Source organism: Chiloscyllium plagiosum, unplaced genomic scaffold, assembly GCF_037043375.1.
Source record: "Chiloscyllium plagiosum isolate Xiang-an unplaced genomic scaffold, Cpla_swu_hap1 HiC_scaffold_8, whole genome shotgun sequence".
Classification (NCBI taxonomy): domain Eukaryota; kingdom Metazoa; phylum Chordata; class Chondrichthyes; order Orectolobiformes; family Hemiscylliidae; genus Chiloscyllium; species Chiloscyllium plagiosum.
Genome location: NW_028270146.1, coordinates 19,312,336 through 19,327,927, shown reverse-complemented (window position 1 = coordinate 19,327,927; position 15,592 = coordinate 19,312,336). Strand labels below are relative to the sequence as shown.

The 15,592-nt window shown below is 40.8% G+C and overlaps 1 protein-coding gene across 1 annotated transcript in view; it reads right to left on the bottom strand.

Annotated features, from left to right (window-relative positions):
* The window catches only part of sptlc2a (serine palmitoyltransferase, long chain base subunit 2a), a 128,919-nt gene extending 114,189 nt beyond the window's left edge, over nt 1-14,730 (bottom strand). The window contains exon 1 of the mRNA XM_043697043.2: nt 14,294-14,730. Coding sequence (XP_043552978.2) covers nt 14,294-14,428 — 135 coding nt within the window. The 5' untranslated portion in view covers nt 14,429-14,730. The remainder of the gene's footprint in view (nt 1-14,293) is intronic.
* Between the last annotated feature and the right edge of the window lie 862 nt (nt 14,731-15,592).

Below are 15,592 nucleotides of genomic sequence, written 5' to 3'. Positions count from 1 at the left end.
AAGAAATGACAGATAAACACGAAAAACTTCATTATTGAAAGACAACGTGCAGGTGAGGTCTTGGTCTAATGCCTCATACAAACAAGAGTACATCTAATAATGGAGCCAAGTCTCTGGATAGGGCTGAAACTTGCAGCCTTTGAGTTCGAGGCAAGAGTGCTGCTAATGAACCACAGCTAATAAAGTGGGGTCAGAAATTTATCTGATCATACCTTAATATATTTCAACATTTACTCTGAACATAAATTTAACACTCCAAATACTACCTGAGCTCTTTGCAAACTAAGCCATAACAGCATAAGATATCGGAGCAAAATTAGGCCATTCATCCCATCAACTTCGCTGTTATTCGATCACCTGTCTCTCAACCCCATTCCCCTGCCTTTTCCCTGTAACTCTTGATTCCCATACAAACCACCCTTTGCTTTAAATACACACAATGATTTGGCCTCCACAGTCTTCTGCAGCAATGAATTCCGCAGATTAACAAATCCTTGGCTGAGGAACTTCCTCATCTCATTTCTAAAGAGACGGCCCTTCACTCTGAGGATGCGTCCTTGGGTCCTAGTCTCTCCCACTAGCGGGGTCATCTTCTCAATATCCACACTATCCGTTGTGGACATTAAGACGACATTCTTTCTTGGATACGGGGCACAAACTGCTCATAATATTCAAAACGTGGTCTGACCAGAGCTTTATACAGCCTCAGCAGTATATATCTGCTCTTAGCAAAAACACGTTTTCTCACATCTGACAGGCTAGTTCCTTGACCGAGAGCAGAGTTGGCTTTCTTTGTCATCAAGGAAGCTGCCATAGAGGCAGAAGACTTTGGCTTTTAATACATTTATCACCAGACAATCCGATGAAAGAAAACATACATGCCAAGTGTCCATGGAGAAAAGGCCTGCCTTTAAAAATAAAAGTCATGGGAAGATTTTTATGGGTAAGACTATCAACAAAATATATATTTTCATCATTTAAATATACAGTCAACTTCCTCAAAAATTATATAGAACTGAAAAGAAGCCTCAGATTAGTGAATACAGGTATACTTAATATTTTTGGGATGGCAGTCTGTTTAAAATCAGTGCATTTCCAAGTATTTATCACCAACATACAGAAAGTGAAAGGGCTAATGCAAAAGATGTTTTATAGAACAGAAGTGAATTCAACCATAATGTCAGTAAATAAGTAGATTTTTAAAGCTTCGAAAATCTCTCTAAACTGAGAGGCTTGTTGAGCATATAGAAAAACGATTCTGGAGACCAAAAAGGGTCAGCCAGTTGGGCTTTAATAGTCTGTGGTGATATTGTGTCTGAGATAATAACATTTGCTTCAACATTGCAACGTTATGTTCAAGACCCACACCAAAGATGTGAGCACATATTTGATGACACTCAGTGCAGTGCTGACAGATCTTTTAACCCAAGGCTCCATTTGCCCACTTAGGTTGACAGAATACTCCATAACACCACTTAGAGAGGAGTGAGCTAGCTGTTTGCTAATCAACATTTATCTCTGAACCATGGTTGGTTACTTCACTTTTTTTGGAAACCTGGCTGTATCTAAGTTGGGAGCTACTTCTGCTTACATTTCAAACCTGCAATGTGTTGTTGGGACAACCTGAGAACAAAAGAGACTGTATGCAAATTAAGGATTTCCTACTTCTACAAGCAAGTCAGATCATTCTTTGAACAAGAGTACTGCTTTGAAAGTAAGAGCCACAAAACGGCATCGAGCATTTTGTGGTGTACCAAGAGACAGTGAGGAAATGTCCAAGGAGTTCCAAAGGACGATTAGGATGCAATGTTACCAAAATAATGTTAGTACTGTTGAGATATAGGGGAAAGTTGCCCGAATAGAAGTGTTGGATGTAGGTTTGCTCGCTGAGCTGAAACGTACATTTTCAGGCATTTCGTTACCCTATTAGGTAACATCTTCAGTGGGCCTCATGCAAACCAATACTAAAATTCCTGTTATCTATTTGTGTTTCTTTGGGTTGGTGATGTCATTTCCTGTGCCAAAATCACTTCCTGTTCCTTTTCTCAGGGGGTGGTAGATGGGGTCTAACTCAATGGGTTTGTTCCGGTTGGAGTGCCATGCCCCTAGGAATTCTCGCACATGTCTTTGTTTGGCTTGTCCTAGGATGGATGTGTTGTCCCAGTCAAAGTGGTGTCCTTCCTCATCCATATGTGAGGATACTAGTGAGAGAGGATCATGTCTTTTTGTGGCTAGTTGGTGTTCATGTATTCTGGTGGCTAGTTTTCTACCTGTTTGTCCAATGTAGTGTTTGTTGCAGTCCTTGCACAGTATTTCATAAATGACATTAGTTTTGCTCATTGTCTGTATAGGGTCTTGCACGTTCATTAGCCACTGTTTTAGTGTGCTGAGTAATCTGGCAGTCATTCCCGAGACGTCAAAACTCACTAAGTGTGTCCACAGGAAAGGTGCTCATTAAGGACACCAAGATTTAGAATTTCTTTCTACTGGGAGAAACAACATGCATCAAGTGCCTGGAATGACAGGGACAACATTCATTGTGGTCTATAAATTGCAGATGCAGGTTAGAAACAGTACTATACAAAAGCAAATACATATGGAACAATTTTCATTTCTAACCCATTACCACATACACAGGCCCAAGTACTGACTGAAATTGAATAAAGCCAGTTCAATTTATATAACTTGGCCACTATTCAATAAACTGGATCTTTGCATGTGAAAAAGTAGATGAAAGCAAAATATTGCAAACAATAAAAAATTAATTTCAGCACAATTTATTTACTATGACAGAGAAAAGGTTACTTGATTCAGATGGCAGCAAACGCTGTAGTTTCACAAGCAACAGCATTTAAGCACAATCCATCACACAGCAGTGCTGCATGAACTGCTGCACAGTTACAGTCTTTGACATATTGAACCAATTTCTGTCAACAAATCAAAATTTTATTTATTTTCGTAGATGGCTCTAAAATTCACAAGATCCTTGCATGGTCAAAACGAGAATTTGCTGAAGCTGGGATGTGAACATAAATTAAATTCTCTATTTGGTTACATATTTGGCTATTTCAAAAGTAATTTGGTGCAAGCAAAATGCTTTGGAATAGCTTGAAGCTGTGACAAATTCAAATTCTCTCAAGGGTTTAACAATCATACTAAAGTGAGGCTTGAAATAGCAGTTCCAATTTGCAGATAAGGTTTAATGACATTATCTAAGAACACTCCCTTTTATAGGTGCAAACCAACTCTGCACACACCGTACAGTTCTCTTGTTGCAAAAGCAGCATCAGCCTAAAAATGACCAGGCAGAACTCTTGCACTTAGGAAAGGACATACATTTGTACAATGTTTTCACACTACTGGAAGAGTGCAAAACTCATCACCACAATGACTTACTCTTTGTCCTGACCAGGTTTTTTTTGGAATGCTGTAAAATAGAACCAATAGCTGCCAGCACTTAGGACAACTCAGTACACATTCCTCTGCTCCTCCAACAATGTCACTGCATCTTTTAATCCTCCCACTTTCTTCATGTCAAAGATATTGCTATGGGGCTTGGAGCCAGTCTCAGAGGTACACAGAACATTCCATATTCCAGTACTACCAAAGGTACCTCCCTCAAAACTTTGTGGTACACCAATTACATAATTGGTGTTGCTTCACACTAGTCAAGAATTAGAAAATCAATTTGCATCAAATTTCCATATTCCCCTCAGCTTCACTTGGCCCATCTGACTCTTCCCTTCCTTGGAGTTTTGTTTCCACTTCTGAGAGTAGACTGGCTACTGATATTCATTACAAGCCCACTGATTCCTACAGTTACTTCGACCATGCATCCTCACACCCTGCCTCCTGTAGGGACTCCACTGCATCTTTCTCAGGTTCTCATTCCTGTCACCACCCTCCATGAGGGTCTTAGACATCCACCTTTTTCCTCAACCTAATGTTCCCTGTTACGTGGTTAACAGGATCCTCAGCCACATCTAGCCCATTTCCTGCACCTTACCTGTTTTCTTTCACATCAAGGATAGGGACCACTTGTTTTCACTTTCCACTCAGCAGTCTCCAGAGTTGAAACATCACGAGCTGTCATTTCCACCACCTTCTGTGGGATAGCACCACCAGACATTTCCTCACTTGCCAACATTCCCCAGGGACAGTTTCCTCAGGGACACGCTGGTCCATTGCTCCTCCATTCTCAATAGCTCCTCATACCCTCGTGGCACTTTCCCCATGCGCCTGCAGGAGATGCAACACTTGACTGCTTACCTCCTCCTTCCTCACTATCAAAGGCTCCAGGCACACCTTTCAGATGAAGCAGAGATTCAATCTACTTGTTTTCACTACTCACAACATGGTCTCTACACTGGGGAGACAAAACAGAGACTGGGCAATCACTTTGCCAAACATATGCTCTGTTAAAAATGACCGAGTTTCCAGCTACATTCCACATCATGCTCTATGCAGGTGTGTCAGACCTGCTGCAGTGCTCTAAAGCTCAATGCAAACTGGAGAACAACAGATCTTCAGCCTAATAACTTACAGTCCTCAAGAGTTTACCAATTTCAGTGCGAACATCTCCCTCCATGCTCATCCCTGTATGGAGGATTCTGTATGGGTTGCTCCCAGGACAAGCAGCCCACTTTCAATCATTTGAAATTCCTGCCTTCACCTATTCAGCATCCACTTATTCACCAGCTTGCTATCAGCAATCTCTAAGTTTGCTTCCCTTCCATCTCTCCCTGATTCGTCTCCATCTATTCACTTTTCTACCCCATCTTCATCATAATTGCAGTTTTTCAGCTGCTTTCAGTTCTGACAAAGTGTGACTGAACTCAAAAGATTAACTTTTTCACTTTACATAGATGCTGCCAGACCTGCTGCGTATTTCAAGCACTGTTTTTGTCACTGGATCTTTTATTGCAGAACAAAGATGAGATTTTTGCTCATCTTAACTGAATGCTGCATTCCCTCAGCACTGGACTGAGTCAACCTACACTAAAGCCCAAATCTTTGGAGTGGGACTTCAACTCATCACCTTTAAACTCAGAAGCACATGTATTACCACTGAAACATGGTTGACAATACAGCATTTCATCCTGCCACCCCTCCCCAAGAATAATGAACAATACTCTATCCATACTTTCAGGCTAATATGAGTTTAGAAAATACAAGTACACTAATCTTTTGAGATCCCACAGTTTGACTCGTGGTAATTGACACACCAAGTTCCCTGCTACATGATCTGCATCAGTGTTTAATTTAGCAGAACTGCCTCAGTTTGCTTTGAACCTGCAATGGAGCTCACAAACATAAGCAAATGTTATGTTAATATTAACCACCACTAACAATAAATAAAAAGTTGGTACTGTGGATGCTAAAATAAAACAAAGTACAGGTAAAACTTAGCAGGTCCCACAATATCTGTGGAGAGAGAGCAGATTGGACAGAATCCAATCCAAATCCTCTTTGGAACAAAGACACCCAAACAAGCGTGAAGAAAAATCATTTCGGATTCAAAACATTTATCTCCAGCAAACCTGCTACATTTCTCCAGCATTTGGTTTTTATCACTGCTATCAATGTTTGTGCTTGTCTGTGGGGACATGAGTAAAGAGAATTAAGAGATCAGAGTCAGAAGATCAAGACTTTGAACAAGGTTTCAGAATCAGAAAGGAGAGTGGAAGTGAGCAATATGTCTATGAACCCAACTTCTTTACTTACAATAGATATGGGATTCAGGGGATCTACCTCGCTCTTCAGCAGAAAGACAAGTTAATAGGGGTGTTGAAAAGGACATAGGTACAGAAGAAAGATCAGCAAGGAAACCAATCATGTAGACATTGACACATGTACATGAACGTTGCAACAAAGAACAAAAAGTTAAGGGAGAAGCATACAGTAAGAAATGTAGAAGCTGGCAATTCTTGGCAAAGAAAATACTGAGAGTGAAACTAAGCTAAGGCTAAACAAAGTTGAAAAGTTCTCACTGATCATGAGGGACTGCTCCAAAATTCTCAGGAATCTGTGGCACATAAGCCAAGGCTGCTGTATACAGCTTAAGTCTTCACCACACTGAACAGCTGTTAAAGGGACAGAAAGACTAAGTTAATGGAGTTCAATATAGAGATGTGTAAGGCATTTTGAATTTAGAAAAAGGATAAATTAGATTTCAATTTAATACGAGAGACTAGGAAGGGTAGAGGTAGAAGGGATACCCACATGAAACGCAAGGGTAAAATTGCCATTGCCAATCAATACCACAGAGCTGCTTTCCCAGAAAAATGACCAGTGGTGGTTTAACCGGAGGGTCACCATGTCTCATGTGCAGGTCAAGACTGAGGAACCAGGGCCTTAATGATAACCTCAAACAAATCAATTGCACAGGTACAAAATTAATATTAAACATGAATGTTGGTCAATATCTCAAGGGATTTGGAATTCAAAAGAAAGTGTCAGTGATGCAGTATGCTGCTCAGACATCATCTAGGGTATTGTGTTGGCTGCTGGATGTTGGTATTTAACGGTATTTAACGGAAATTTCCAAGATAGTGATCAAGTGTTGTTATGGGAAAGAACCGATGAGTTATGGAGTAAAGATAGAGGTAAATTGATGGGAGACAAATGCTAATGATCCAATAGAGTGCTCATTCCTATAAACAGAAGGAATCTAGGATTTATCAAAGACCTGATGTTAGACAAAGAATCTGATTGATTCACAACAGGAACAGGTGGCACTTTAAAAGTGTTAGGAGTCTCAACAGTTTTGCTTCCAAGATAAGATTATTTGATCCACTATAAAAGTACTCAATACTGTTCCAGCAGAGAAAAAAAACTGAAAAGTTGATCCATAGGTACAGGTTCCTAGATAGCCAGAATGTGAAACAATGTTAGCAATTTAGTACCACATTGCAGCAAGGATACGAACCAAGTGTCCACAAGTTCAAACAAAAACAGATGTTACTGGAGAAATGCAACTGGCTTGGCAGCACCTGTAAAGATGAAACAGCCCATCTAAACAGTTCTGAAGGAGGGAGGCTGGACTTGCAATATTAACTTCTTTCCAAAGATGCTGCCAGACCAACTGAGGTTCGCCAGCACCTTCATTGACATTGCCAATGGTTATTCTAAAATTACTAATTAAGAAGTTGAATCCAGAAGACTACAAGATTCCAAACCAAAAGATGTACTGTTCTTCAAGCTTGCGTCAAACCTTGTTGGGGCACTGCAGCAGGCCTGAGACAAATGTTGGCATGGGGACATGGTGGCAGGCAATTGGAAGCTCAAGGTAATGTTTACAGACATAATGTAGGATTTCCACAAAGCAGTCAGTCTGTAGTTTTGTCTCAACGTAGATGAGGCAACATTGTGAGCGACAACAAACTAAATGAAATCAAGTGCAGGTAAATCTTTGCACCTGGAAAGTGTGTCTGGAGACTTGGATAGTCAGGATGGAGGGGGGAAACAAACAGGTGTTGCACCTTCTGCAATTGCATGGGAAGTTGTGGGGTTCTGGAGATGTTGGGAGTGGAGGAGCGGACCAAGGTATGCCAGACGGAATGGTCCCTGTGGAATGTTGACAAGGGAGGGGAGGGGAATATGTCTGGCAGGTTGGAAAACGAATGCTATTAACCGTAAGAGCAATATTTCACCTTGATAATAAACGTTCTTTCATTTCAGCAATCTAGACCTTAAGGTTTCCAGGTATTGCTTTGGGAAAAAGTCAGGATTTCAGCTCCTTTATAATTTACAGAACCAGCTTCAACTGTTTGCTTCTTCACAGATTTCATTTATTCAGCTTCCCCTAGCTCTGTGGGGTCATTATAACCACTGCTTACTTACAGATATGATCATCTCTAATTAAGAGGTTTGGTAGAAACATGGATACAATAGTGGATTAGTGATCTAGAGGCCTGGTCTCATGTTCTGAAAGCAAATTGAAATCTCATCGTGGAAGCTGCAGATTTTGCATTCAGTTAATGAAATATATCTGGAACAAAAAGCCAGTCTCAATAATAGTGTTCATGAATAATTGTCATAAAACACCCTCAGGGAGACTAATATCAGGCCAGGAATTTTGCCATCCTTATCCAGTCTGATCTCCACACAATTTCAGTCTCACAGTCATTAATTGCTCTCTGATATGTCCAAGAAAGCCACTCAGTTATTTCAAGGTTCAACATCACATTCTCAAGGGCAATATATACTGGCCTTGACACCTGAATGAATTAGCAATTTAGAAAAAGCAATATAATCAAATAGTCTAATTATAACTATGATGTCAAAACACATCTAATCATAGTTGCATGATTATATCAACCACACAGCTCCAAATTGATCTATTTTAATAACTTGGAAATGACAGAGCTAGTTATACATATGAAATATATAGAGCCCGTATTAATACAGCACACCTTTAGAAACAAAGCAAAATCCTTCACACATCATTTTTCAACAATATAGTATCAAACATCACTTTTCAATAATACTGTATATTGATCACTGACAAGTCAGAATCCCATGATCCCTAATGCATAGTGAACTACTGAATAGTATTTATCAGCACTTTGCGCCACATGTCACCAATAAGTTGCTCAGGCTGAGTAGTGGTTCTCTTTTTTGCTCCTCCCCCACCCCCAATTATGAAATGGCCAGTACTGTTATGACACAGCTCTGGAGCAGTTGAGGTGTAAACCCAAGACTCTGAACTGGTCACTAAAGGTTATTGCTATAACAATACAATTAGATAGGTGCGAGTTAGCACTTTGGAAATCTGCTTGCCTAAGTCACTGAGAATAATAATCCATTTAACAAAGCTTTCTTTTTACTGGTCAGACTTCCCTGAATTGAATGCAAATTATTTCAACATTAAATAATACAAGGTAGAATGGCAAACATAACACTGAGGTGACTTTGCCAGCACAAGACCATGATAAAGATGGTCACATGTTCAACGTTTCTCTAAATGACAGAGAGCTGGAATGCCAACCTCTACTTCAAACATGAAATGAAGGTTCTACACATTGATTCCTGGACCTGGGAGATGGTGGAAGACAGGGTAGAACGGTGACATTACCCGTATGCTAGCAACTTGGCAAAAGGTATCAAAAACCCACAATAAACAATTCAAATGCAGCACTTCTGGAAAATCCTACATCTCATGGATAGGTCCGTGGAGTCACCAGCAAGAGTGCACCAGCATATGAAGCATTTCCAATGGATTTGATTTGGCAGTCCATCATCTTACATAGAAAATAACGACCATCTTTGGCAGCATTTGCAGTAAGACACAAACAGTTTAAATTAATAGCATCAACATTTGTCTTCACTGAAACATTTGCCCCTGAGCAGAACAGTCTAAGGAAATTACTATTAAGATCCAAAGTAGTACACCAAAAATTTAAGAACAGTTAAGAATTCTGAAATGAAAAAATCTTGGCAAAATTTCTTATTTATTAGTTAAGTTCAGCAAGTCAGAGGAAGAATGCATTTAGTGGTAGGTGGTGTGCAATAAAAATTGTTCTCGGAAAACAATTGCTCCATTTTTTACATGGAGATCTAATGACAAATTTATATAAATCATTGGTGACTGGAGATGAGCTGGGTAATAATGGACTTTGCAATATATCAGTTATATTTTGGCAAATGACATACTTGTCCCTTGAGAGTTGTCACTGATCTGTAAATACTGTGCCATGTGCCTGAGTATTTACAGATTAATTTTTAAATATGCAGACCCAGCACCAAGTCCAACAATATTAAACTATGGTTACGTGCAGAATTCTTCAGTGAATGTGTCAAAAAAAAGCTTTGTTATTTGACACTTTAGAACAGTTAGCCAAGTTGTTCCCATTTAGCTTGCTTTGAAGGTAAATAAATATGACACAGACCACTGGTTCATAATGCTATAGTTTTACTGTAATGTCTTCACAAATTTACCAATGAGCTCTTTTGCGTCAGAAAAACCATACTGAATTAATGCAAATGAAAACCAAAACCGATACTGCCTTGCTCATTATCAAGCATAAACCATGTTGATCAATTGAAAGCTGTTCAATCTCTAATCCAGACAGATAGTGCAGCACCTAATAACTCTAGCAGAAGGCAAAATAAACTTTTGGTTTACAAAGAAAACACTCTCTCAGGAAACTAGTTATTTTGAGTAAGGAATTTTCATATATTATCTTAGTAGGTAAGACTTGAATGACATGCCATAATTAGCCTGACCATTCTGGATCTGTTTCTGGGTGTGGTATTCTAATCACACTCAATACAATCACAGAACAAGTTCAGTAGCCTAATATATAGGTTAGATGCCAAGTGAAGCATGTTAACTAAACAAAACTGTGGCAAAAAGCCATCAACATCAAAACAATAAGCAACCCACCATTATCCAAAAATGCAATTACCTAAAAAAGAAACTATTTACAAAAAACTTCTCAACTGGCTTATAACCTTGCAATCGTTTTGAACAGGTTAAAAAAAGATTTGCAGCAAGCAAATGAGCTTTTTCGTCCCTCAATTGAACAGTCACATTGCAATTTAAAGTTTTCGCAAAGCCTTTGATTATGTTGTGCAACTACTGTAACCAATCCCTTCCCAAATTCTAGTCTGGACTGCATCCAACTCCATTTAACAAAAATTCAGTGCAAGAAGAATTTAAGAATTCCATTTACAGTCTTACACGAAACAATTACTCAGATTCTGATAAATAAAAATTCTCAAAAAGGAATCTTGAGCAAACATAAAAGAAACTTTGCAGCCAAGTTGTAAAGTGTGGCTTCCTGGTTCATTATATCAATATTTCATAATTTATCTAAACAGAAAACACAAAAACAGGTATCTTGGATGATTAATGAATTTATCCAGCAAGTGGATAGAGTATTTTATTTTGGAACTGAATTAGCTGAAGTTAGCACTAAAGGAACTACTATCTGTCTGGAAATACTACTGAGCTCCATAGTACCACATGCTAATAGAGGGGATAGGTAAAAATTGTCAACACTCAATACTCTAGATGCAAGACAAATACAATCTTTATGGAAAGTAGTGATTTTTTACTTTATCCCATCAAGAATTGAGCCTGACCTTGTTTCAGGCTCACTTTCTACCTAGTTAAATCACAGCAATTATTTAAATTAGAATATTAAAAGTGGGAGGAGAATTTACAGATCAAATGTGAAAATTAAGTTAGAATTATTAATAACATATAATAATAAACTATAGAAACCCATTCATATGGTTGAGTAAAATGTGTGTGTGTGTGTGTGTGTGGTGAGAGAGAGTGAGAGAGCGCATAACAATGAGGCAAGATTAGGTAATAAAGTAAGCAAATACATGCACATCGATGCAAATAGTTCTCCTGTCACTCCAGTAAGATAAGAGAAAGTGAGGCCTGCAGATACTGGAGATCAGAGTCAAAGAGTGTGGCGCTGGAAAAGCACAGCAAGTCAGATAAAATCAGAGCAGCAGGAATGATGAGGGGCTTATGCCTGAAACGTCGACTCTCCTGCTCCTTGGATGCTGCCTGACCAACTTTACTTTGCCAACACCACACTCTTCGACTCCAGTGAGATACTCACCTCACCGTTCAAAACTTGGCTTTAACCGGGACCTTCAGGTGACCCCATTGCACTACACATACACACTCCTACAGTCCCCTACACTCTCACATGAGCTCGCTCTCATACACACACACCAGCATGCAACCTCTCCCAGACTTATACCCCTGTACACTCTCAGACACTCATACCTCCCTCCTCCCCGCCGCTCCCCCCCACCCCCAAAAAACACAAACAACGTTTGTGGGGTGAATTTGTACTTACAGAATTACATTTTATTTACTCAAATGGCATAAGTCCACGTAAGATTCTGTAAACCCCCTTTTTTAGAAATAGAATCAGTCTAAACATTGGGGCACAGACAGCCTCACACAGGAGATCTCACGCCGTCAATGCATTATGAGACGACATGGCACCTATTGTTAAAGTTCACTTGAGAATGTCATTTTAAAAAAGGTTCTGGGATTCAACACAGACATGCTAAAAGATGAGAGACTTAAACAATTCAGGTATTTTACAATATATAATTTCAGTTTTTTCGTTACGATCTTATACTCGACAATCACCTGATAAAGGAGCAGTGCTCCGGAAGCTAGTGCTTCCAAATAAACCTGTTTGACTATAACCTGGTGTTGTGAGATTCTTAAACTTTGTACACTTAGTCCAACACTGGCACCTCCAAACATTTCTTTGGGAAGGAGGGGCTCGAGGTAAGACCTCAGTGGTACAAGATCACAACGGGCCTAGCAAACTTGAATAGGAAGTATCAACTTCTGCTAGCAGAGACTAATCATAAGGGTACAAAAACTTAAAGTAATTGGTGGAAGGATGGATGATTTGAGGAATCATTTTTCACTCAGTGTGGTGGGATCAGGAACTCTGTCTGAAAAGGATGGTAGAGGCAGAAACCTCACTGACTTTAAAAGAATAGCTGGACAATCAAGTTGCCCTCAAAAGCTACAAACTGAACTGGAAACAGAATTCAAATCGGATAACACTTTCATCTGATATAAACAAAATGACTTGAGTGACCTCAAACTTGTTTATGTTTCCACGTGGTCCTTACATATTTAAGTTATTTGAAAAGATATCATCTAGTGCAATAGAATTTTGTTTGGTAACTCCCAGGTAAACTAAACATCATATGAAATTTGTAGTGACAGCTCTGACATCAACTGGAAACCAATGACAAATACCTGATAATGGGCATCCCTGTCATGTAATTTTCTCTCGCATGGCACACTTTGTTTTCTTATAGTTAAGTTTTTTATTGCGCAAAAATACCTCAAAACTTACAAAGTGGTTTCAAAGATAACCAGTCTTTAGTTAGGTTGGCAGCTCCAGACTAGTGAAGTTCCACAGGAGTCAGTGTTGGGACCAAAACTACTATGTCATATTAACAGTCTGGATGAAGGAACTAGGGGCATTTGCACAGGATGCAAAGAAAGATGGAAGGACAGGTAGTGTTGAGGAAGCAGGGAAGCTGCAGAAGGACTTGGACAGGCTAAGAATTGGCAGAAGTAACGTTACGTGCTTTGGTAGGAAGAATAAAGGTGTAGACTATTTTGTAAATGGGAAAAAGCTTTGTACATCTAAAGATCAAAAGGGACTTCAGAATCTTCGTTTAGGATTCTCAAGGTTAGCATGCAAGTGCAGTTGGCAAGCTAGTGCAACGTTAGGATTTATTTTGAGAAGGCTAGAATACAAAAGCAGGATGCACTGCTGAGGTTATAAAAGGCTTCAGTCAGGTTGCATTTGGAATATTAAGAGCAGTTTTGGGCCCCATATCTAAAGAGAGATGTGTTAGCCTCAGAGGGGTTCAGTAGAGGTTTAAAAGAATGATTCCAGGAATGAAGAGCTTGTCATATGAGGAGTGTTCAAAGTTTGGGAGAAGATTTGTAGCTCGGGTGCTCGTTGTTGTGGACTCTGGGTCTGTACTCAATGGAATTTAGAAGGATGAGGGGCATCTCATTGAAACTTACAGAATACTAGAGGCCTGGATAGAGTGGGCACGGAGAATAGGTTTCCACTAACAGGAGACACTAGGACCTGACGGCACAGCTTCAGAGTGAAGGGACAATGGTCTAGAAAAAAAAACAAAAGGACTGCAGATGCTAAAACAGAAACAGAAGCTGCTGGAAAAGCATAGGAAGTCTGGCAGCATCTGTGAGAAGATGGAGTTAATGTTTCAGGTCCTGTTCGGAGGAAGAGTCACCAGGCTCAAAACGTTAACTCGGATTTCTCTTGACAGATGCTGCCAAATGATGCTTTACAACTGATAAGGAAGACTTTCTTCAGCAAGAGGGTGGCTAATCCATGAAAATCATTGCCACAGAGGGCTGCGGGGGCCAAGTCACTGACTATATTTAAGACAGAGGTTCTTAATAAGTAAAGGGATCAAAATTACAGGTAGAAGGCAGAAGAGGGGTGAAAACACATCAGCAATAATCAAATGAAGAAGCCACCAATCTGCTCCATCTTATGGGGGTCCTATATAACACAAACTTAATAGGTCAACTTTAGCCATGTCCTTCTAAACTTTTATCTGACATTTCCATACAGTCCAAGGCTGTGTCGAGTTTGTACCAAACCTGAACCCTCAGCCCCATGATATCCTTTCCACAATATGCCCAACTTTGAGCATCTCCCTCCTACCTTCAATTACACCTGCGCACATTACACCCCGGTTATTGGGGCAGACCCCCGCCCCCTCCGCCAGGGCTGTGCCTTACCTTCCCGTTCTGGGCGAAAGCGGGTTTCACGAAGCCGTTCTTCCTCGCCGCCACCTTGCCCTCAGAGTGGGCCTTCTCCATGAAGCCGTTGACGGTGCTGTAGATGTCTCCATTGGGCGCCAGTTTGCTCTCCATTGCCGCCAACACACACCCCCCCCTCCCTCCCGGTTGCCTCCGGCGTTCGCGGGCTCCCACCCTTCACCCTACACGGTCCGCTTACAATCGCTGCCCCTACTCGGTCCGCTTTCTTGCTGCTCCGTTGCCCCTCTGAGGTGCGTTTCCCTTCGACCGTTGCTTTAATCTGTTTCTCTCCCCTCGGGGGGGTGGGGGGGCACTTCCCCTTAAGATGACCTTTATTCCCCACCCCCGGCCTTTCACGGTAGAAACGCGCACACAACCCCCCAACAACTGGAAAGCTCGCAAAGGAACGAAGGACTGACTGACTGACCGACCGACAAACACCGGAAACACGTCACGTTCCAGGCTTCCACCAATTGCCGGCCGCCTTTCCGTCACGTGAGCGCACCATCGTGACGCCTAGTGGGCGGGGCTACCAGTTCCAATGCCCCGCCCTTCCCCTCCCCTGCCCGTGAACTCGAGTAACCCCTGTGTGCCTCAGGTTGAGCAGTCACTGAGTTTCAGCCAAATAGACAACGCTGGGGCAAGTGTTTTAAATGGCCGGGCATTATTCTTTTGTTCTGAAGGAGGGTCACCGGAGTCGAACAGTTAACTCTGCTCTCTCTGCATAGATGCTGTCCAACCTGCTGGGTTTCTGCAGCAATTTATCTCAGATCTTTAGCATCCGCTGTTCTTTGTTTTATATCACTTTCTTTTCTCCATGTGTTACTTCAGATCCCCCAGCTTCTACCGTTTATTATGGTACGATCGCAGAAAGTATCCCGTTCAAAATGTTGATCCAAGCCGTGCTGGAGGCGAATGTCAAACTCAAACAGAAATTGTCAGAGACACTCATCAGATCTGGCAGCATTCTGTGGAGAGAGAAACGGAGTTAACCTTTCTGGACCAGTGACCCTCCTTCAATACTTAAAGCTTCCTGGGCAGTATTTTTCCTTCCATTGTCTTCAGATCTCCAAGCTTTTGTCGTATATTATGGTAAGGTAACAGAAAATGTCTCGTTTAAGGGAAATATGAAACAAAAACAAAAATTGCTGGAGCAACTCAGCTGGTCTGGCGGCATCTGTTAAAATCGTTGCTCTTGTTTTCTCTGCACAGATACTCACACACCTGCTAAAGTTTTCCCAGCAATTTCTGTTTTGTTTGTTTCAAATGTCCAGCACT